The sequence below is a fragment of the Beta vulgaris genome, chromosome 2, assembly GCF_026745355.1.
Source record: "Beta vulgaris subsp. vulgaris cultivar EL10 chromosome 2, EL10.2, whole genome shotgun sequence".
Classification (NCBI taxonomy): domain Eukaryota; kingdom Viridiplantae; phylum Streptophyta; class Magnoliopsida; order Caryophyllales; family Amaranthaceae; genus Beta; species Beta vulgaris.
Window position 1 is genome coordinate 56,035,510 of NC_079203.1, and position 22,871 is coordinate 56,058,380.

The 22,871-nt window shown below is 36.7% G+C and overlaps 2 protein-coding genes across 3 annotated transcripts; both read right to left on the bottom strand.

The window, feature by feature from the left end:
- Positions 1–601: 601 nt before the first annotated feature.
- Positions 602–15,019, bottom strand: LOC104903240 (uncharacterized). Of its 2 annotated transcripts, none has more exons than XM_010691260.4 (24): positions 14,596–15,019; positions 13,293–13,420; positions 12,820–12,904; positions 12,238–12,291; positions 11,998–12,089; positions 11,789–11,892; positions 10,229–10,304; positions 9,300–9,756; positions 8,113–8,445; positions 7,794–7,985; positions 7,578–7,676; positions 7,426–7,498; positions 6,059–6,186; positions 5,652–5,943; positions 5,346–5,569; positions 5,113–5,237; positions 4,400–4,517; positions 2,984–3,039; positions 2,777–2,864; positions 2,283–2,469; positions 2,136–2,201; positions 1,947–2,050; positions 1,785–1,868; positions 602–1,082 (listed from the first exon to the last, which is right to left on the bottom strand). In XM_010691260.4, exons 1-24 carry the CDS (start codon positions 14,626–14,628, stop codon positions 975–977), a joined length of 3,306 nt encoding a protein of 1,101 aa, XP_010689562.1. In that variant the 5' UTR covers positions 14,629–15,019; the 3' UTR covers positions 602–974. The 2 variants fall into 2 exon arrangements, with proteins under 2 accessions (XP_010689562.1, XP_010689554.1); XM_010691252.4 differs by having other exon boundaries at positions 2,283–2,472.
- A 4,509-nt stretch (positions 15,020–19,528) lies between these two features.
- LOC130590422 (uncharacterized) lies at positions 19,529–21,832 on the bottom strand. Its single transcript, XM_057392834.1, has 2 exons — positions 20,863–21,832; positions 19,529–19,866 (listed from the first exon to the last, which is right to left on the bottom strand). Exon 1 carries the CDS (start codon positions 21,723–21,725, stop codon positions 20,961–20,963), a length of 765 nt encoding a protein of 254 aa, XP_057248817.1. The 5' UTR covers positions 21,726–21,832; the 3' UTR covers positions 19,529–19,866; positions 20,863–20,960.
- Positions 21,833–22,871: the final 1,039 nt, after the last annotated feature.

Genomic DNA, 22,871 nt, shown 5'->3' on the forward strand with positions numbered 1-22,871 from the left:
CGTTATCTGGCAATACTTTCACTTGGTGCTTAATTCACAAAGTCGATCATTCTCAAGTCCAACAATTTCAAGCCAATGATGTGGTCATTAATTGTTGCGCTAAGTTTAGCGTGGAATACATTCTGTCAAGAACAAGTCTCAGATTAACCCAGAAAATTAGGTTCGTGGAAAAACACAGGCCAAGCCTAAGAGTAGTTAGATGTTATTAAGATTTGTAATTTAGTATCATAGTAATTGCCCAAACCCAAAAGATGAGCTTATAAAATTTAGATTCTTTTTCCTCCAAAACTGAAACTCCAGATATTCAGTAATATATCATAGATATACCCAATAGCCAATGACATATTACTAATATAAAATTGGGCATATAATGAATTAATGACCCCTTTAGTATCACTATTGATTTTCGATATTTGATTTGAAGATTTTGAAAGTCATATGAATATGATATGGGTTGTATAATGAACGTAAAATTAGTCATATGCATACTAATTTGGTTATTTTAGAAGCTGACAACAAAAAATCCGATTATGCTTTTTCAGTTTACAAAAAAAAAAACAAGATAAAAACAAGCACGACGAATTTATGCGGAAAAAAAAACTGTGAAAAAAGCCATTGTTTATAAGAAGGAAAACTGTACATGGTTACAGTGTTTTATGTCAGCCAGTTTTCATAGCGACCTTATATAGGAGGTATAAATGTATAATGCATACAAATTAAGGTACTGATCGGTGTACACTGGTTTCAGTACGATATACAATTTAGATACATGGTAACATATTAAGCCATCTAGACTGATGTAGATGCAACATTAAGTTTCAATACATGATTAGGTATCAAAACCAATAATTAGTTAGAACGAGATCACCTGAATTGAACAGATAAGTTTGGAAGTTGAATGTCATGAGTTAACCTTGCTCCTTCAAAAAGATCGATTGCTTATAGGTCAGCACATAATCATCGAAACTATTTGCTCATAATTGCCACCACTTGCGACTTTCCATCCTCTTTGCCAGCTCTTTGGCCATGGAGGAAAAGTTCTCTGCATTATTTCTTAGCTCTTCACTGTTCTGGTCGATCCTCTGAAAAGTTGCATGGAGAATACATTATGGAAACTTGGATGACAAAGAAGAAATAGAGATAAGTATGGGATGATAATGAATTTGAAGAGGCTTTTCGTAAGAAAGCAAGAAGCAAATTTGAGGTACGTAAAGCTACAACCTCAGAGCTCCAGCGCCAAAATCTGGTTTTGTGCAGTTCTACCAAAGAAGGATTCTTAAAGTTCAGACAACACCTAATTCTATCAGAAAACATTAAGAGAAGAATTGAAATATAGTTGCGAAGGAAATAATCTCCTTGAAAAGTGGTTTTTCCGTTGTTTGGTTTGTATAGGATGGAGAATAGCTTTTCTAAAGGTGGAATATAGTTTCCCCAAGGATAGAAAATAGTTATGTTTTTAAATAGAAGAATTGACACATTTTCCTCCCTATTCCTTAGACCTTACCTTCTTTTTCTTCTCCCATCCATCGTGCCCTCTCCATTTTCAGTTCTCCTTTTCTCTCTAACCATTCTTATAAGGAACCAAAGTTACCAGACCAAAAAAATAAACTAATCTACAATTGTGTTATTACTTGGAAATAATTTTCATGGGAAAAATTTTCCATTCAAAATTCTGTCAACCCAAACAGAGCATAATAACCGTCTTCTGCTAGTTTTTCGCTTTGGCACTTCCATACCCACTTTTAATATACAAATCATACAAGTTCAACATAAAATTACCATACCTCAAGTTTTTCTTGCCTTTCTAGAAGCTTGTTTTTTGCTTCTGATGCAGCAGAAGCAGCGGAAGCTGTAGCTGAGGATGTATCCTGTTGAGAAGGTTGTGTGAGAAATTTTGTTTCTCTCGAAGGAAAAAGAAATTATCGAAAATCTACTCCAGTCTATACCTCAGCCTTTCTGTATTTGGCCTTGATTTCCTCAATTGTTCTCTGTTTCGGTTTCGTTTCTGAGGTTCCACCTTCAAATAGCTTTTTCCTTTCTTGACTCTTGTCTGCATGTGTAAAGTCACAAGGTACGTAGGGAATAGCTTCAATAAACTTACATGCAAAAAACTAGTCACAAATTCCATGACATACCTTTTCCAACTTCACCTTTGTGGGCTATCGGCGAAACGTGCAAAGGTCCATCAATTTCTATATCATCTGGTTTAATAGAGGGAAAACAAACTCAGAAAATAGGAGGAAGGATCGGAGGAGCAAGAAGACAAAGAGAGCTGGACTGACCAATGTTAAGATCCACAGCTTTTCCAACATCTTTAGGAACCGCAGAAGCCTCTGTTTTAGGACTTGAAAATACTTTATCTAAAGCTGAGAGTAGAGATTTTGGCCCCCCCATAGGATCTCTACTCTGAGCTTCTTGACTCGCTCTTAAGCCCTTCATTATTCCGCCAAAAAATCCCGGAGAAGTTTCCTGCTATATGATGATGCAAACACAACCATGAACCAAGAATGAAACAAAAAGTCTTTCTGGCAAGACACTACTCAGAGGAGAGTTAGAAGAGTAAGCATTGGTTAAAGGTTTAATGAAATATTTATTCACGAAGTTCCATAGATAAATCTAGAGTAAGCATTGGTTAAAGGAGCCTATAATAAGTTAAATAGTTGCTATTTCACATTTGATGATTCCAATTGACAGCCATTTGAATCCCTCGTAAGTTTTTGGGAAGCAGGGAACACCTGGTTAAGAAACATGTTTCTGAAAACAGAAGCTACAGTACCTTATTTTTCTTCTGATCTGGAGACAAGCTCAGATCTAAAGCAGCTGCGAGGGCCTCGTCATACAGACATGGTAAAGATTGTGGGACTCTAGCATCAAAGAAAGGGAAAAAGAACTGTAAGGAATGCGCCTTAAGTCTCAAATGCACACCAACTCTTAGGAGTTTAGAAGAGGACGTGGATGAGAGGGCTAGGCGCATAGTAAAGACCTGTAATCGTTTTCAGAAGCCAAAAGAGACAGAACTACAAATTCACATCCATTTACCTGTATAAGAAGGGATTAAAAAAAAGAAGAATAAAGTTACTAATCACATCTATGAATCGATAAGACTCGAGACAAATTGATGAAGGTGGAAAAAAGTTACTAATAAGTAATAACATGCAGATTGGCAACCACAAGTACAAACACACAAATCCTAGGACGACAAATTCACTGTTGAAATGCATAGGTTAGAAAAATTTGTCAAATCTTAGTTAAAACAAAAAATAAAAAATGAATAAAAAACGCAAGCTGTTGCAGTCTGCATTGTAACTTGAATATTGAAATTATAGTGATCTTGGTCAGTTAGCTGTAAATCTGACCATTGTCACTATCATATTTATTTGAATAGTATGTGTAGCATGTGTGAACATCTTCCATATTTAGCTTGCTGCGGAAGGGGGATACCCTACAAACTTGTTCCTTCAATATATAACTCGGACAGGAAGGGGGAGATCCTATAAAATTTTCATCCTGCAATGACATCTTTTCCTCCACTCTGCCAGGCTAAATAGCACAAGTCAACATAAAAGAGAGACAAACATGCGTATATCTATGGAAAATGAGGACCTACAAGGAGGCAACACCTTTAATTACATGAGTATAAAAACCTTTATTACTCGTCATATTCCATTTACAGTCCTCCAAACATACTTTGGACTCTATCCTCTTGATTATTAATTGGTCCAACAACATCACAGCCATTAAATTTGATACCCGGCTTATTGTACATTTGAAAACCAGTAATTGTTAATTGAGATGAAAAAGTGGTATGAAACTTCAAGAAACTCTAGATGATGCAATCTATATTCATCACTTTTCAGGTCCTGGGTTTAGGTAGCCAAACTGTTTCTGGTTAGATAAACATTTGATTCCATTAAAACACTAGTGATGTCCCACCACAGATTTTGTTCCAAACTTTTTCAAAATAGGTGTGCTAATTTTTCAGGTGAAGTTTGCATGCATCGAATGATGTAAACACCCGGTTGAGTTAACTTGGTTGGAACGTAAAAAAAATGTATAGCATCCTAATACTTCATAACCAATTATTTCAAGGTTCCATTCCACTTCCACAGTTCCACCTGAGCAGAACCATAGTTGCAGCTTCTAGAAGTTTCAGAAGCATATATCTCCATAAAAAGAGAGAGCAGATCAGTATAAATAAAAAAAGATCCTTGTATATTTAGAAAAGCTTCTTTTTCCCTTAGCCAGCTACAAAGAAAATGCATCAAGTCGTGAGCTGATTCTACCTGCGGTCGCCGGTCAGTTCCCAGTTCCCAGTTCCCACAAATTTTAATAGTAACATACAGTAAATTTTCTAATGCAAATTATGTACAGATTATAAGGAAGAAAGAAAGGGTCGCACCAAACTTATCTGACCCCTTTCTGTGCAACTCAGAGTTTTATCCATGTTGGTCCTGAAATTCCATCGCATAATGGACAGTAAAGACACCTCGCCCAAGACTTCAAGGTTTGGCAAAGACCTGTATGCAAAATATTGACCACCGCAATATATCACTTTCATTTCTGATCAAAATAAAGTCATAATCGAGATTGCATGATCAAAAGAAATATGGTGCATTAAGATACAAACACTGATCATATATTTGCTTCTTAAATTATGTCAGGTGCACAATAAGTTTGAACTTAACCCAGAGATCTACATAAGAAATTTCAATTAACTAAGAGTAATTACCAATTCTCTAAAGAAAACGTGTCTGCAGACTGTAACTCAGTATAGTATCTAGACGGAAATTGAAGAATCAAAGCAACTAATACCACCTGTCCCAGAAAGGTTTTCCCAACCTCAAGAAGAAAAGATCCCATGATAACATTTTTTTACTAATGTAAACTATTTATAAGTTGACCATCCAAAATATGTGTTGTTCAATGTTAACTTTGGTTATCAGAATACCAATATTAGCTAGAATTGCCGATAACCATGTCACTCTTTAACACAAATTTACAAGATTTTTATTTTATGGCATAGACATTAGACATGTAGCATTTATGCCAGTAGAAGAATGCAATTATCTTTACGAAAGTAGTGGGAAGAATTGCGTTTAGTGCAAGAGCCACCTAATCTCAATAGAGCCAGTCTGATAAAATACAAGCAGCCGATGCTCCTCCTCGTCTGTCTTGAAAGTGGTTGTCCAGCAGCTGGTTTTTAGAAGATGAACCTCACAGATGGATTCAACATGCCCCTGTTCATTACCAACACAGTCATTAAGAGGAGGTATGGAGAGAGGATGAGAGAGGGAGAGAGGGAGAGAGAGAGAGATATGAAAAGGAAATAAGAATAAGGGAAGAACCTGAATCACAGAGTTTAGAGAACACAAAAGTAATGCATCTGTGCAACAAAGTAAAATCAGCAAGTCGGTTGAGCTCTGCACAAAGTCCGTTGATTGGTCAACTCCATCAGATTTCCCCTCAGAGTAACCACTAACTTGTGCAGGTTCAGCTTTTTCCTTGTTCTCCTGGGACCAGAACCGCTGACTTTTTCCACCAGAGACTTCAGTGATGCACTTATTACCCTCTGCAATAACCATGTCGCTATAAGTATCGAGATAAACCTTCAGAAGAACAAAGTAACGTCTGGTATCAAAAGTACAACTTGCCTAGAATGTACATGGAAATTGCAGTTGACTCATTATGCTGTTTGGATACAGAGCCAATCACATTTCCATTGGAGGTATCCAGAACAGCAATATGCAAATTACTTGTCAAGGCAAATATAAGCTCTTTTCCAGATTCTGTCTTCCCATGAGGTACGGAGTGATCCGAGCTGGCAGCCAAGCCATAAGTTTCTAGAGATATTGCCGGCGAAATTGAGACAACATGGGAATTTGGGCTGGAAAGAGTGTCTAAGACATATAAGACTGACAGTGAACTTAAATTCAGCATTGCAACCTGAAAGGGAGCACAAATGCCTGAATCTCAACAAACACAATTTGTCAAGTTTCTACTTGATCAAGAATATATGAAAGGAATTCAGCAGCACAGTTCATTCAGAGAATGCAGTCACCTGTCCACTCATGTATCCAACAGCAAGTCTGGCTCCAAGACTTGTGTATCTCAAGGTGCACACAGGAGACGTACTTAAAGTAAACACAGCTGAGAAATGAGATCCACTTTCTGGATTGAAATCGCAAACTTCAAACAACACACAGAAAAATCAGTAAGTTTGATGTTGATCGAAACAAGATATGGGAAACATTTGCAAGAAACAAAAATACCAAGATCGGATGACTTAAAGTGGCATGAGGGTGCTTACCAAGATTGGTAGACTTAAAGTGGCATGAGGGTGCTTAAGGGAAATACAACCCTCTCTATAGTCACTCTTTTTTCAGAATCGTGAGCGTAGCATATTCTTTCAAGTTCTTATTAACTAATTCTCATAAAATTCAGTAAAGATGTGGGTTATATAATATTCAGGAAATGTTTTGAGGATGAATATTGTCTGCTCAATTAATTCTCCAGTATGTGAGGAAGTTACTTACAGGACAGCTCGCTTTCCATGAGATTCATCACTTACAACAATATTGACACAAACCAAGTTTTGCATGATTTTCATCAGCTTATAGTACCCATAATAAAAGTCATTACAAGTCTAAATTGCTCAAGGACAAACTCATCTCACGTTACGTAAGGAATCTAATATTGTGCTTGGATAGGGGAATTCGGATGGAGGCGAAGGGATTCATCGGATACTAATTGCTGATGTAGCACACTAGCAAATGCCCAAGGAACGAAATCAGCACCTTTCCCTTGGTTGGATATAAAATGGAGAAGGGAATGGGAAGGTATCATTTTCCATCCCCTCTAAATAAATTAAAATTCTCCCAATGTTGGAAAGATTTAGGGAGAATATGGCAAACTAACTCTTCCTGACCCTACCTTTCCTTCCCCTTTCCTCTCCTTCCCTTCCCTGCATCATTCCTCCATAATTGCTATCCAAACAAACTGTAAAAATTGTAAATTTCATATCTTAGCTGTAAAAGATTTCTGCTCAGGACTGTGAATATTTTCTGTGGGATCCTTATTTATTCGCAACTAATAGGAAGAGACACACAACTCTTGCAACTATAAGACTTAAAACATCAACCTATTTTGGTCATCAACAATGTTTGTGCTTTTTCACTTTGATTAAGCTTAAAGGGAAAATATTCTACTTTTATGCTCGTTGCTCGCTAAAAGATCATAATTTATATATCCCTCAGTGATCCACATCCTACCAAACAGCTTCTTTTCTCACAAGGATTTTATCAATTTGAAAGATTGTGAAAATGATTGATGTATTATAAATTCAAAGCAATAGATTAATAATTTGAACTAAATGAGAGAAAATATGGAATTAGGTAATAATGGAGAAAGAATTGCTTCAGGCCACACCTTCACTTTTGGTTCCTGACACAACATGCAACTTGGTTTCATTGCAATTGTTAGTAAGATTATGGAGGTGAACCTGTATAACCCATCAAATGGATAGAGTCACTTAAATAGCTCCAAAAAGTAAACAAAAATCAAAGGACTTGCATTTTTACCGTGCCACAGTCATTGCCAATTGCTATATATAGAGTTTCAGAAGAGAAGTCCAAAGCAGAAACTGATCCTTTTGCACCAGCTTTTGTGATACCTCTGACCTACAATCATCACATTGTATGATAAGAAGCAGCCAAACACTTTATCATCAATGTCATTAGCAAGTTAGTATGATATATCTCATAAGATTGAGTAATACTTTCGGAAAATATACAAACCTCGGGATCTAAAACAAAAATAGGTGACAGTATGGGATATGTTGCATCCCAAATTCGAACAGTACCATCTTGGTATCCAGCTATGTAGAGTCTTTCAACTTTTCTCTCTCCATGAAGTGACAGATGACAAGGAACTCCACCATTCAAAGGCCACTTTGTACTCTTATCACTTGGTAGATATGTTTCTTGCAGCTTCACAGTTATAACATGTTAGAAACATGGCATTATTTTTTAATAGAATCCATAAGAAGCAACATTTGTAAAAAAAAAAAAAAAAAAAGATTGAGGAAAGTCCATTTATATGAGAAATTCACCATACCTCTGATAAAGCTGCAGAACACTTAGTATTAAGTATCGCAATGAACCTTCCAACAGTCAAGTAAGGTTCAGCCGTCGGTACAACACTTCTGTAATGGAGAGGAATGGTACAAGATTTATCACTCCCAGAATGTAATCCCAGCAAGCAAGAATTGTCATAATATTGCAGCTGCCCAGGACTGGTCAATAAAAATAATGAGGTGGTCCTCGTATCGTCTAGAACACTATAATCTTGAAGCAAAATCATATCTGCAAAAGAACCTTGAAGGGTGACATTTGTTCGGACAACATTCTTCAAAGCATCTCTAGTAGGAGACCAATCAAAACTCAACATCTGGAAAAATCATACAGCAGATCAATATCATGTCAATATTCTGCACTGAACTTCCATACACGCACAGATACTACAGTTCATATACACAAGAAGATAGGTTCCCAGATAGGCAGATAGTCTACAGAAAACAGAGCATGCATGACAACAGAACTAACATCCCAACAAAAAAGTTCCAGAAAAGGAAAAAAGGAGAAAGACCCTAAGGAAGAAACAATTATTGTATACAGAAAACTTTTTAAAGAAAATAAAAATCAAAACCATGTGCTCATAGCATCTTGAGAGATCAAATCTATGTGCTCATAGCATATTTAGAAACCAAAAGTAAACATCAATCAGGTGACTAGTCAAGGCTACCAATCTCCCACCTATGGAAGTTATGTTACCAGCAGAAAAATCAGTACTGTTAGGCCCTAGATTAGAAAACAAATGAGTAGCATTTACTGCTGAGGAGATATTGAACCATCAAAGATTAATCAACCGAAGATAATACCCAAAATAAGGTGTCCCCACAATTGATTTCTCCTCTCCGATTCAGGACCAATATGCAAAAATAATTTCAATAAATGGTGCAGAAAAGATATGGACTAAATTGTGCTGTAATTGCAGGTCCCAACAACTAGATTCCCCACAATTGATTTCTCCTCTCCGATTCAGGACCAAGATGCAAAAATAATTTCAATAAATGGTGCCGAAAAGATTATGGACTAAATTGTGCTGTAATTGCAGGTCCCAAAAATTAGATTTTCCAAGTGTACATAGGGTTCTGAGAAAACATAATAAGAAAATGGCATATGATATCAATTATCAACTACTAACACGACAATCAGACTAGCTGGGTGAAGTTAGAAACAGACCGTCAGAACTTCAGCAGATCCCATCTCATCACCACCATAGATGAAGAGTTGACCACCATAATCATCATGTACACCTCTTGCTGACCAATGTAAAACAATCACAGGAAATCTTTTCTCTGCTGATGACAATTGAATCTTGACCATATTATTAGCTGGATTTCCAGGTTTGTGGTCATTGCCCATTGCAACATCAGACAATTTCCACAACAAGATATCCCCATCCACATAGCCAACAGCCAGAATCGATCCATCTGAAGACGCCCAACAAACAGAGATAATTTCTTTATCCCCTTGTTCGCCGCACAATACTTGATCCTTTATTTCATTGCTCCTAATGGCTGATGTATTCAAATGTCCATCGTTTACCGGATGATTATTCCGTCCTCTAACATAAACCAGCTGATCTTTAGCGATATCCCACAGAACAATAACTCCATTATCATATGCAAACAGCAATCTGCAAGAAAAAATTACGATGTAACAAATGATAACATACAGTAAAGCAAAAAACAAAAAAGGCTAAATACATTAATGCCACTATGCCAGAGTGTATTATGAAAGATTATGTACAGAAAAATTAAGAATAATTGAAACGTTCATAACAAATCTGGCCTTCTATTTCAGATGTCTCACAATCCATGTTCAATTTCCTTTTCCAACACAAAAGAAATCTCTCTCTAGTCATTCTTCAAAAAGCTTCATCCAGTCCCAAAAAGAGAGGGATTGAATAGCAGATTACTGATAAGCAGTAAGACATTCCCTTTAAAGCCCTTCCTCTCCTAATTAAGAGGTAACCCTTGGGGAGGGGGGTGGAAGGGAGCGAGATTTGGGAAAAGAGCAGTGTATTAAGACAAACTAAGAAATAATATATTTACAACTAAAAAATGTCTCTCATGAGCAGAAAAAGGATCTCCAACTTATCATCTTACCTATTTCCACCAGAACAAGGCTGAGGAAGAATTCCAACAACAGATGGATCATTACGCAGTGGAATCTCAGCAACCTCTGCAAGCTCAACACGAGAAGTAATTTGTATCACAGCTTACCATGTAATCATGTATAAAAGAGCAATGAATTATTTAAATGAGCAAAACATGTATACTCCTAGTGACACTGAGGGCTGAAAAGTCACATTTATTCTATTAATTTCTTCAAATCATTTCTCAAGTACAAAATGACACAGACCAATCAACAGATCACAAACCAATAAGATATTCAAAGGATTATACATAATAATTATGTGTAGAACAACAAAAAAAATAAAATCAGTATGAATACTGCCATAGGCGTTATCAAGGGAGGTTCAGATGTGCAAAGCCTCACCCTACGAGTACAAGCCAGTAAGGCGGTAATAAATAAGCGCTTAATGAAGGGGCCAATTATTTTGTCCTGGAAGGTATTAGAAAGACTTACGTATTATGACAGGTGACAGAAACCAAGGACTTTGATTACTGGAGACTGGAGTTCAACTTGTTACAAACACAAAGAGAGACGAAAATGGAAAAACCACTTATCTAATGCATTAAGAAGAGAAAGATAGACTATGAAACAGAGAGAAGACTTTACAGTCAATTGACTGACATTAATCAGTATCACAGAACACATTAGAGCTCCGAATTAATGTCTCAACTACTTTTAGTCGCATCTGATTAACAAATTAACATTTTCATTGCATCAACAGCCCTCTTGAAAAACTAGAGCAACTTTGCCCAGCTCTCTACTTGACACTAGCTTACGTGCAGACATCTAAATCATGAAAGTCGGAGGACAAACCCGTCAAGAGAAAGTGGCTTGAAACTCGAACAACGCATCAAAAGAAATGAGGATCAGATACAAATTAAATAAAAAATAGCTCCAGTCTCTTTGAACTCCCCAAGTTATGGGTCCACACAGGAACATCATGCTACAACAGGAATCTGTCGGAACTCTTACTGTTGGAACTGTTTACCAGGATGTACCCATTTCATGGACTCATACTCTGGCAACAAAAAGAACATAGCCCATTGAAGCAACGTTTTTCTATATAGAGATATATATGCACATTAAGAAAATTTGATGCACCAGTAAGTTGATTGTAGTAGACTAGCTTGGGGGGTACTTTTGGTAATACACACTATATTATGTTAGCTTGGGGAGGAAGGCAGCTTGTTAGTTAGAGGAGATAGCAGCAACTCTATGTACATAGAGGAGATTAGGGAGAGAAGAAATCGGAGAATTATTGAGAAGTTATTTAGCTTGTTTAGTTAACTTCGGGAGAGTGTCCAGTCTCTCGAATACTTGGCAATTATCTTTATATTTTCTGTATTTTCTCTCTTGATAATATAAATCATCATCTTCATTTCTTAAACTTATCTGCTAGATTTCCAGATCATTAAACTGATGCCATGTATAGATACAGAGTCATGAAGCACGTGTATGGAAAAAGAATAAGAGAGGGATGACTATTGATGAAGAAGAAAAACAGAACGAATTTAGAAATATGTCCCTACCAAAAACTGAATGAGCTGTGATACTATATTGCTGTCGCATAATCTTCCTGTCCTCAATATCATACTTTACAACAGAGACTAATCCACAATCATCTCCAAGATACCTGCATTATAGTATTTGAGAAACCATGCTCAGATCAGAAAAGTTTTATAAAGTCTAAATTTAACCCGTAAAAAATACAGGGACTATTAGGTTTTTGAGTACATACATATAGTTTGTTTCTTGGATAACAGAAAATGCAGTTATATTTGATTCCCATTGAAATAAGGAGGCTATAAATCTGTGCTCAAGATCCCACACCTGCCAAAAACCAATTAGTGCTGAATCAGTGGATATGTCTTAATTTATTATAGAATGGGAATATTAATACTGAGTTTGGCCTCTAGACAATCAAATGGAACAAAATTACTTTCATAGATGAATCTTCTGTGATGTGAAAAATCCGTACCTGAATATCATTTTCATTTGAAACGGCGACTAGAAGACCTTGATTATGCAGAAACTGATTTAATACAAAATGAAAGAAAGATAATAAGTAATAATATGAAGCCCACAAAAGTCAATTATCTGACCACTTTGAAATTCTATTAATCGGGTTAAGGTGCTGCATGAATTTTTTTGCTACTTCAAACAGCAAACATAAAGGAGAATTGCCAACATAACAGAATCAAAAAGTAGGAAAATTATACTTGAGATATTTCCAATATCAGAATTCTACATACAAATATGGGTAAGGTATACGCATTGCTATGCCACAAATACAAAATCAACATGGTAGAAGGCATGCAGCATCCTCAAGGAAGGTTATAAAATAAACTGGCATATTACACAGTAATTAAACACAAAGAGATGGACTTGTACCAGAAAAAGTGAGGCTACTAATAAGAAATGTTTGAATCAAGACTCAAGAATAGGAAGGGAATCTAAAATTTTTATAACAAGCATCTAACATATATTCTGCGAAACTTAGTTTCCAAAAATCATAGAATTTAAGGGAAAAGAAAATAATATGCGCCACATATTAGGTTACCTCTAAGTTTTTGAAAGGAATTTCCTTAGGAGATGTCAAAAGGCCTTCTATATTGTCGCTGCCAATAATTTTAATCCTTCCATCTCTGTTACAAGCATACAAAACATTATAACCCGTAATATTAAGGTGTATGTATCAATGTCTTGAATCTGGAATAAAAGAAGCTAATCTGGTGAATACTAAGAGGACAAATATATACAGATAAATCAATTAGAAAAAGAAGATTCATTGAAATACTAGGTTCTGATTCTTTCTCAAGCTTAAGAAAATATCTGCCAAAACCTGTCAAAACTAGAGTGTTGTAAACTACACAGACTAGTAATTTTGTTCTCAATAACGTTGAAACGATCATTATATATACATGTGTACTCATAAGTGATACATTAGGATTAACCGTTCATAGAAAGCATATTGATATGGTAGTAGTACACTGATAACACAGATTAGCAAAACGACGACAGAGTTCAACTTACAAAGTTCCAATTGCCAAAAGCTGCTGAATGGGATCGTAAGCAAGACAGGAAGCCGTAGAAGGGATTCCATAGTGAGCAATAACTTGTGGGTCTAAGTCAATCAGACCTTTATTGTTCTGTGAGTCACTCTGTTATCCAAGATAGAAAAATGATTATAAAATGAATCACAAGCCCTTTACAGTTCACTTAGCTGATTTATTATCCAAAATTCACAATACGTGTAAAATGAAAGAAGATTTGTGATCCTTGAAAACCAAAGTTACCACGTACCAGATGAAACCACTAACAATTTTTGCAACGTGAATGTATAACAATATATCTTTTCAAGAAGACTAACTGCTTCTAAAAAATTAACTGTATCCCTACCAAAGAAGTTCTTCTTTCACCATACAAAAGATTGCACTTTTACTGACTGCTAATGACAGTCCAGCAGAACTTGCCCATCTCCTAAATTGTCCACATATTTCCGACTAGCCAATCGTACAACAGAACTAAAACACAATTAGAGTATTATAACCAAAAAAATCACATAAACCTCATCAAACGCAAAGCAGACTTAACACTTTGTAATCCAATATATACTAAATATTATTGCATTTATAAGAGTATAAGCTGTTTCCTAATCCAATAGAGAACGATGGTCATTCCTCAATTTCGGACAACTCGGCACCACACCCCAAACAGCCCTTAATTCCTCAATTGATACTCCCAACTATCAGACATTTTAACATACTTCCTCCTCTCTAAAATAACTGAAACACTTACCATTTTAGGTCGTTTCAAAATAATAAAACGTTACTGTTTTGGTATTTTCTTCTCTATGTCTCTCTCCTTTTCACATGGGTCTCTATTTTTTCTCTCTATCACTCTCCTCTCCTCAATACCCGTGTCAATCCCCTATGTTTCATTTAAAACAGAACGGAGGAAGCATATACAAAGTTCCTACCACATTTGACAAGTTACATCAAAATAAACCCCTTAATTTGCTGAATAGACAATAGAATCAAGTAACAGAGACATTTGCCAATGTAGAGCTGAACAAAACCAGCATCAAAAATTCATCTAATTATCTTAGATTTAGAATACCCATCAAAAATTGAGGGTTTTTTCTAAAAAAAAAAATAACATTTTCAAGAAGAAACTCCGGAATTAACTTTCCCCACCCTTCAAAATAACGAATTTTGGGAATAAACATTGAACAATTTCAAACCCTAATAATCAAATACAGCAAACAAGAAATCCCCTTAAAATTTAAATTTTATGAAGCTCAAACATAAACAAAATCAAAAACAAAAAAAGTGACCTGAGATTGCTTGTTGAAGAGTTTGGCGAGCATTGCGAAATTGAATACCAAGAACTTCTGACCTAATTTCCCTAGCTATAAATCAAAATTGCGTAAATATTTATGTATGTTACACAATGAATTATAATTATGGGTATGTGATCAAGGTTTAAATCCAAATGATTGTTGTTGATAAGAAGAAATTACGTACAAGAAGAAAGAATTTATATGTGGGTAAATTTACACAAAAAAAGTTGGATGAAATTGAGAGCTTTGTATAAAATTGGAAGTTGTGATAGAAGAAGAACAATCCCCTTTAGAAATTAGATTGATGGGTGTGTTTTTCTGTGTTGTAGTGTTTTGAGAGAGACGAAAGCAGGTAAATTCGTTGAAGTGTTTTGGGTGACTGGGTCCATCAAATCATCCCAGGATTTCTTTAATACTGTAAATAATAGGTAATTTTTTTTTATGTTTAAGGTTAGGTCTTGAGACATTTATGAACTTTGTCCGGAGGAAGAGTTGGTAGCTCAGTTAAGTATCATCCCAAATTCTAAGAAAATGTAGATAATTTTTTTTTTTTTTGAGGAACCTAATAGATATTATTATTAAAGGTTATATAAACAAATACTATATAAAAAAACCAAAATATGGCTTGTTTATAGAATATTATCATGTTTTTTTTGTCTTAGGGTTTGTTCTTTCCAGCTTATTTTCAGCTCAGCTCAGTTCAGTTCAGTTCAATTTAGTTCAGCTCAATTCAGTTCAATTCAGTTCAACTCAGCTCCATTTTTTTATAACCATTTTGTTAAATATTATTATTATGTTGGTCTAATTTATTTTACTAATTATTCTTCTTCTTCCCCTTCTTCTTCTTCTTCTTCTTATTATTATTATTATTATTATTATATCTATATATTATTTTGTTTATTATAGCTTTACTCATTATTATTACTATTATTATTAGGAGAAACATGGTTTAGGTCAAAAGCACAAATAAACTCACGTTTTTTAGCCCATAAACCAATCAAATCGCGTCAAAACGAATTATGATGCAATTTTGCACGGTCCGACCCAATCATTATTTTTATTACTAAATATTATTATATTATCAAATCTAATTATTAAAATAGTAATATTAATTTACTTCTTAGATATTTTTGTTATTATATAATCATTTCCCTCAAAAAAAAAAGTATTAATTATCATCATCAAGTATTAATATATTAATACAAATAATATAAAATAATAATTATTAATTATCATTATTATCATTAATTATGATTATTATTATTATTAATTTATGATTATTAATATTATTTATTTATAACTATCATTTAAAAATATCCAAAAATACAATTATTATTATTCATTATTAATTATTCATTATTATTACTTATCATTATAATAATTATTTAATATTCATATTATTATTTTTTAAATATTAATTATATATTTATTACATTCAATCTAATTCAATTCAGTTTAATTCAATTCAATACAATACAGTTCAGTTCAGATCAGATCAGTTTAGTTCAGCTCAGTTTAGTTCAGTTGTTTTATGCCGAAGAGAACAGACCCTTAGTCTTTTTTTAGGTAAAAGAAAAGGGTTAGGGGACCCTCTGCACGATGAAAGCTCCAACTTTATCATTTACAAGAATGAAGTGAATAGTAGAGTGAGTACAATACTACAATCATCTATATTGACTGAATATCAACTAGGTGATCAACACTGGCAATCCAATCTGCTTTGTTTGCTTCTCGATAAACGTGACGAATAGCCCATGAAGTGAAGGAAAAAAAAGAGGACTTGAACATCTTGGATGATATGAGCAATCTGTCAAGGGGAGACCAAATACCTTTTGTTGGAATAATCGGTTCGCAAAGGCAGAAAAATAAGCTTTCAAATACTGTGCCGTGATAGGAGATCACTGACTTGAAAGCGATTACGGCCCGACACTGGTGGTTATCGAGCTTGGCCGGAATGCTCCCCAAGGTTAACACAGTAGCTCAGAATGCCACCACTAGCAAACTAAGCTTTAGAGAATAGCACGAAAACCCAGGAAGAGAGAAGAGAAGAGAAGAGAAAGAGTGTTTTTTGTTTTGTGTCTCTGACTGAACAGAATGGCTCTGATTTTATAGGGAAGAATCAAGCCAAAAAACGGATAGTAATCAAGACAGAAATCAATGGGCGGATAATTAGGGATTGCCATGAATACTGTAACGGTAAAACGTTACAGAATTCCAACGGCCACATACGCGTAGCTCCCGGGTCCAAAACTTTAGTTAAGTTAAGTTTATTCCCCAAAGCCCAAAGCCCAAAGCCCAAGGCCCAAGGCCCATGGCCCATGGCCCATGGCCCATGGCCCTGGCCCGGTCCGGGCGGGCGGCGCGCGTGTGTGATAGCAAGCCCAAACCCAACATATCATCCAACCACAAAAGCATCTCTAGTCACAACTCAATAGATGGAAGGAGAGAGGAAGTATATAAACATGAGAAAACTCCCTCCCACAAGCAATGTGGGACAAACAAGAAAATGAGCCAAGGCTTTTCCAAGCCTTAACTCCTACAATCCCCCACAAAGGCTCAGAAAAGCAAAAGAAATTCCTGGGTAAGGAAAGGAAAGTACTTAAGCACCAATATCTTTCGATTTGAATTGATGCATAGTGAAATGAGGCAACAACTTACTATCTAGTGAGTGAATTACTCTTGAACTCACCAGAGTTCCGTTGAGACCCCCACAACACATACCTACCTTAAGATCGTGCAATCTCCGCGATACATCACAAGCGCTTTATAGCCATGCGCATTCCTTGGGTCTAATAAGTGCTCTAGAAAGACAGCCCAGTCTTTCATAGAAGGCGGCTTAACCTCCACACTTACGTAGGTAGTCCATCAAGTGTTTCTCAATAACACCACCCCGAAGGGATATGGAACTATTAAGAGCAAAATGCTCAACCTCTCAATGTATATCCATCAAGTGCGTCTCAGAAGCACCACCAATAGGCTATGGATAAAAGCACTACCATGTGTCATAGGGATGGGAAATGTAGTGCAAGTTAAGATTTCATGGCTTCGTTTGACCACAAACGGGTATCCACCATAAGATCTCAACTAATGGGCTTTAGCCCCATCCCCCTCGACGACTCTAGGACAACTCTCCTAGATAACCCCTTAGTAAAGGGGTCTGCAAGATTTCTTTCGGACCTCACATAGTCCAAAGAAATCACCCCATTTTTCAGGAGTTGTTTGACGACTCCATGTCTGATCCGTATGTGTCTCTTCTTACCATTGTAGACACTGTTCTTAGCAACACCAATGGCTGCTTGAGAATCACAATGAAGAGAGACAGGTGAACTCTGTCCACCCCATAAGGAACATCAGACAACAAGTTTCTCAACCATTCAGCTTCTTGCCCTGCCAACTCGAGGGCAATGAACTCAGACTCCATGGTGGAACGTGCTATACAAGTCTGTTTCGAAGACTTCCACGATATAGCACCACCACCAAGGGTAAACACATAGCCACTAGTTGAACTGATCTCATCATTACCAGATACCCAGTTTGCATCACAAAATCCTTCAAGAACAGCAGGAAATTTAGAATAGTGCAAACAAAAATCAACAGTTCCTTTTAGGTATCTGAGAAGACGATGAAGGCACTCCAGTGTTCATTACTAGGGTTATGTGTATATCTACTAAGTCTACTCACTGCATAAGCTATGTCAGGTCGAGTACAGTTCATGAGGTACATCAAACTACCTATGATTTTCGCATATTCACTTTGAGAGACACTTTCACCTAAGTTCTTGGTCAAATGAATACTAGAATCATAGGGAGAACTCACTGGAACAACATCAAAGGAATTAAACTTTTTAAGCACCTTTTCCACATAATGAGACTGGCTAAGGGAAATGCGACCGGAGACTCTCTTAAGTCTGACTCCTAAAATCACATCAGCTTCCCCCAAATCTTTCATCTCAAATTTTGAAGACAAGAAAAGTTTAGTATCATTAACCACCTTTAAGTTGTTACCAAAAATCAGCATGTCATCCACATAAAGACATATAATCACACAATCTGATCCTATCAATTTTGAATAAACACAAGAATCAGAATTGTTTACAATGAAACCATTTGACACCACAGTACTATCAAATTTTTCATACCATTGTTTTGGTGCTTGTTTGAGACCATATAAGGACTTCCTCAATTTGCACACTTTATCTTCTTGACCTAACACCACGAAACCCTCAGGTTGAGACATGTAAATCTCCTCCTCTAAGTCACCATTCAGGAAAGCAGTCTTAACATCCATCTGATGTATAACTAAGTCATGAATAGCAGCAAGAGCAAGCAGGGTCCTAATAGTGGCTATCTTAGTCACAGGAGAATAAGTGTCAAAGTAATCTAGTCCTTTCCTCTGAGTGAAGCCCCTGATGACAAGCCTAGCTTTAAACCTCTCGATAGTTCCATCAGGTCTCAATTCTTTTTAAAGATCCATTTACTATCTATGGTCTTTGATCCCTTAGGTAAGTCAGTCAACTCCCAAGTAGAGTTAGACACTATGGAATCTAACTCGCTCTTAATGGCCTCTTTCCAAAAACTGGCATCCACAGATCTCATTGCCTCATCAAAGGTCTTTGGGTCCTCTTCTATCATGAAAGCATAAACTAGTTCATCACTCAACAAGTCAACACAAGAACTTTCAGATAGAAAAGCAGTAACAAAATCAGAACCAAAGTCTTTTGCTACTCTAGGTCTCTTACTTCTCCTAGGCTCATCTACGACAGAGGAACTACTAGCATGCATGTCAACTGAACTACTACTCAAAGTCAAATCAGCAGGAGTATACAAGTAGGTAGAACATCATGCGTAGAACAAGTAGATAAATCAACAGCAGGAGAAGAACAAGAAGGCACAGATGCAACATCACCTTTTTTCAAAGGAAAACATGTTCAAAAAACTCAGCATCTCTGTACTCACAGATAGACCTATCACTCAAAGACATGAATCTATATGCAGCATGAGCATAACCAATGAATACAGCATCAAAAGTCTTAGGTCCTATGTTTGACTTTTTATAGTCAGGAAGCCCAACTTTGGCTAGACACCCCCACACTCTAGAAAACTCAAGTTTGGAGGATAACCCTTCCATAGCTCATAAGGGGTCTTATCTAATCTTTTGTGAGGAACTCGGTTAAGAACATGACAAGCTGAAAGAACAGCTTCCCCCCACATTTCATCAGGCAACCCAGAACTTACAAGCATAGCATTCATCATATTTTTCAAGGACCTATTTTTCCTTTCAGCTATACCATTTTGTTGGGGTACATAAGGAGCACTAAGTTCATGAATGATTCCCAATTTCTCACAATGGTCATTCCAAGAGAAGTTCTCATATTCTCTACCCCTATCAGACCTAACCCTCTTGATTTTCCTATCAAGTTGGTTTTCTACCTCGGCTTATACTTCAAAAAAGCTTCCCCTGCCTCACTTTTGGTCTTAAGAAGGTATAACTTAGTGAACCTCGAGTAATCATCAACAAAGGAAATATACCAGAATTTTCCTCCTCTACTTCTAGTGTTCTGAAAGTCAGCTAAGTCTGTATGAACCAATTCTAGAAGTTGGGTGGTCCTTTGAGTCACAGTTTTGCAAGGTTTCTTGGTAAATTTTGCTTCAACACAAATAGGACACTTAGAAAACTCGGTTGAGGACAGATTAGGAATCAATTCTAAGGTCCTTAGTCTCTTAATAGAAGCAACATTCACATGTCCTAATCTACCGTGCCATAAATTTAAAGACTCAGCAATATAAGCAGAACCACAAACAGTTTTATTAATAGCAGATACAAAAAGCAACATTTAAAATAAACAAACCCCCACTCAGATACCCTTTCCCCACAAATTCCCCCCACGAGTCATTACAACCTTGTCAGCCTCAAAAACAATTTTCAAACCAGCTTTGTTTAACAAGGCACCAGACACTAGGTTACGACGCATAGTAGGAACATACAAGACATTTGAAAGGAGAGGGTTTTTCCAGAGGTAAGTTTTAGAGTGACCTTTCCATGTCCAAGCACTCCAGCAGTTGCTGCGTTCCCCATGTAGACGCACTCACCTTCTGTTGCATCCTGGAAGTCATGGAGCAGCTCCTTGTTCGAACAGAAATGCCTTGAAGCCCCGGTGTCCAAATCCAGTCAGAACGATTTTCGACCAGATTTGCTTCAACAACCACAGCAGCAATAATTCATCCGAAACAGCAAGGTTAGCTTGAGGAGTTCTTTTTGGACAGAACCTTGGCGTTGAGGGCATTGGTAAGCCTTATGATCAGGCTTTCCACACACATAGCATACAAAAGTCTTCTTTTGAATCTTACCACTTGGTTTGTTCACTTTTCCTTGCTTCTTACCCTTGTTGAACACTTCTTACCCTTACCCTTGAACTTGTCAGAACCTGGCGCAGCAGCAGATTCCACCAGATTGGCTTTGGTAACATTGACAAGAACCGAGTCCTGATTATCCTTGATTCGGTTGGCCTCTTCGATCCTCATGTGACTGATTAGATCCTGAAGAGACAGGAACTCTTTCCTATGTTTCAGATTGTTACGGAACTCCCTCCAGGAGGGAGGAAACTTTTCCAGCAGAACATTGGCCTGAAAAACCTCACAAATTTTCATGTCCTCATTTAAAACATCAGCACACAGATTCTCATAGACATGAACTTGGTCCATGACAGGTTTGTCATCAACCATTTGGAAAGCCAGCCACTTTCCTACAACGTATTTCTGTTTCCCAGCATCATCAGCCCCATATTTTTTCTCAAGGGCCTCCCAAATCAGTTTGGATGACTTATGAACCATGAACAAATCAAACAAATTATTAGTCATCAGATTAAGGAGATGGAAACGAACTGTTTTATTATCTTTTTCATATTTCAGAATTTTATCCTCATTCTGTTTAATGACAGCAGCAGAAGGAGAATTTGAATCAGCAGTAGCCGTAATGGCAGTGGGACAGTCACTGAACAAGACATAGTCAATATCCAGTTGCTCGAAAAACATAAGAAGTTTTTGAGCCCAGCGTTTGTAGTTATTTCCATCAAGGGACTCAAGTTTGGACAGGTGAGCCATTGATTTGGTTGAACTTTCTGCCATTGCAAATATTAATAATCGCTTTCAAATTGTTGGAATAATCGGTTCGCAAAGGCAGAAAATAAGCTTTCAAATACTGTGCCGTGATAGGAGATCACTGACTTGAAACGATTACGGCCCGACACTGGTGGTTATCGACTTGGCCGGAATGCTCCCCAAGGTTAACACAGTAGCTCAGAATGCCACCACTAGCAAACTAAGCTTTAGAGAATAGCACGAAAACCCAGGAAGAGAGAAGAGAAGAGAAGAGAGAAGAGTGTTTTTTGTTTTGTGTCTCTGACTGAACAGAATGGCTCTGATTTTATAGGGAAGAATCAAGCCAAAAAACGGATAGTAATCAAGACAGAAATCAATGGGCGGATAATTAGGGATTGCCATGAATACTGTAACGGTAAAACGTTACAGAATTCCAACGGCCACATACGCGTAGCTCCCGGGTCCAAAACTTTAGTTAAGTTAAGTTTATTCCCCAAAGCCCAAAGCCCAAAGCCCAAGGCCCAAGGCCCAAGGCCCATGGCCCGGTCCGGGCGGGCGGCGCGCGTGTGTGATAGCAAGCCCAAACCCAACATATCATCCAACCACAAAAGCATCTCTAGTCACAACTCAATAGATGGAAGGAGAGAGGAAGTATATAAACATGAGAAAACTCCCTCCCACAAGCAATGTGGGACAAACAAGAAAATGAGCCAAGGCTTTTCCAAGCCTTAACTCCTACACCTTTGATTGAGCTGATAACCATTAGATTATCACCCTCTATCTTAAGGTGCCTAAATATAGTTTTGGACGTTGAGGCAGACCCTTTTTTGAAGGGCAGTAGCCTTGATAATGAATACTAACGAAGAGCCAATGTTGAAAGTTGCAATTGTGTGGAGGTGTCCATCAACATCTCTGACAATAATACCAGTTGATGCATAACTAACGCGAACCGAACCTTTAAAGTTGAGTTTGAAAAAAAGAATGGAAGGTGGCTCCCAAACAAATGATTGAAGTAAGGGCTTAAACACTAAATATTGTTAGGGAAGATGAAAAAGCTTACCACTTAAATCAATCCTAATCATTCAAAAATGAGAAATATTAAAACTATGTATCAGGACGTATAAGAAAAAGAAAAATACAAAGCAGTATATAACAATCGACTTATATAAATTT

Coding starts and splice junctions, on each gene's coding strand:
- LOC104903240 (XM_010691252.4), bottom strand. CDS start 14,628: ATGCTCGCCAAACTCTTCAACAAGCAATCTCAG. Junction 9,757..10,228: donor CCTTGTTCTGGTGGAAATAG/GTAAGATGATAA, acceptor TTTTTCTTGCAG/ATTGCTGTTTGCATATGATA. Junction 8,446..9,299: donor GATCTGCTGAAGTTCTGACG/GTCTGTTTCTAA, acceptor TGATTTTTCCAG/ATGTTGAGTTTTGATTGGTC.
- LOC130590422 (XM_057392834.1), bottom strand. CDS start 21,725: ATGGCAGAAAGTTCAACCAAATCAATGGCTCACCTGTCCAAACTTGAG.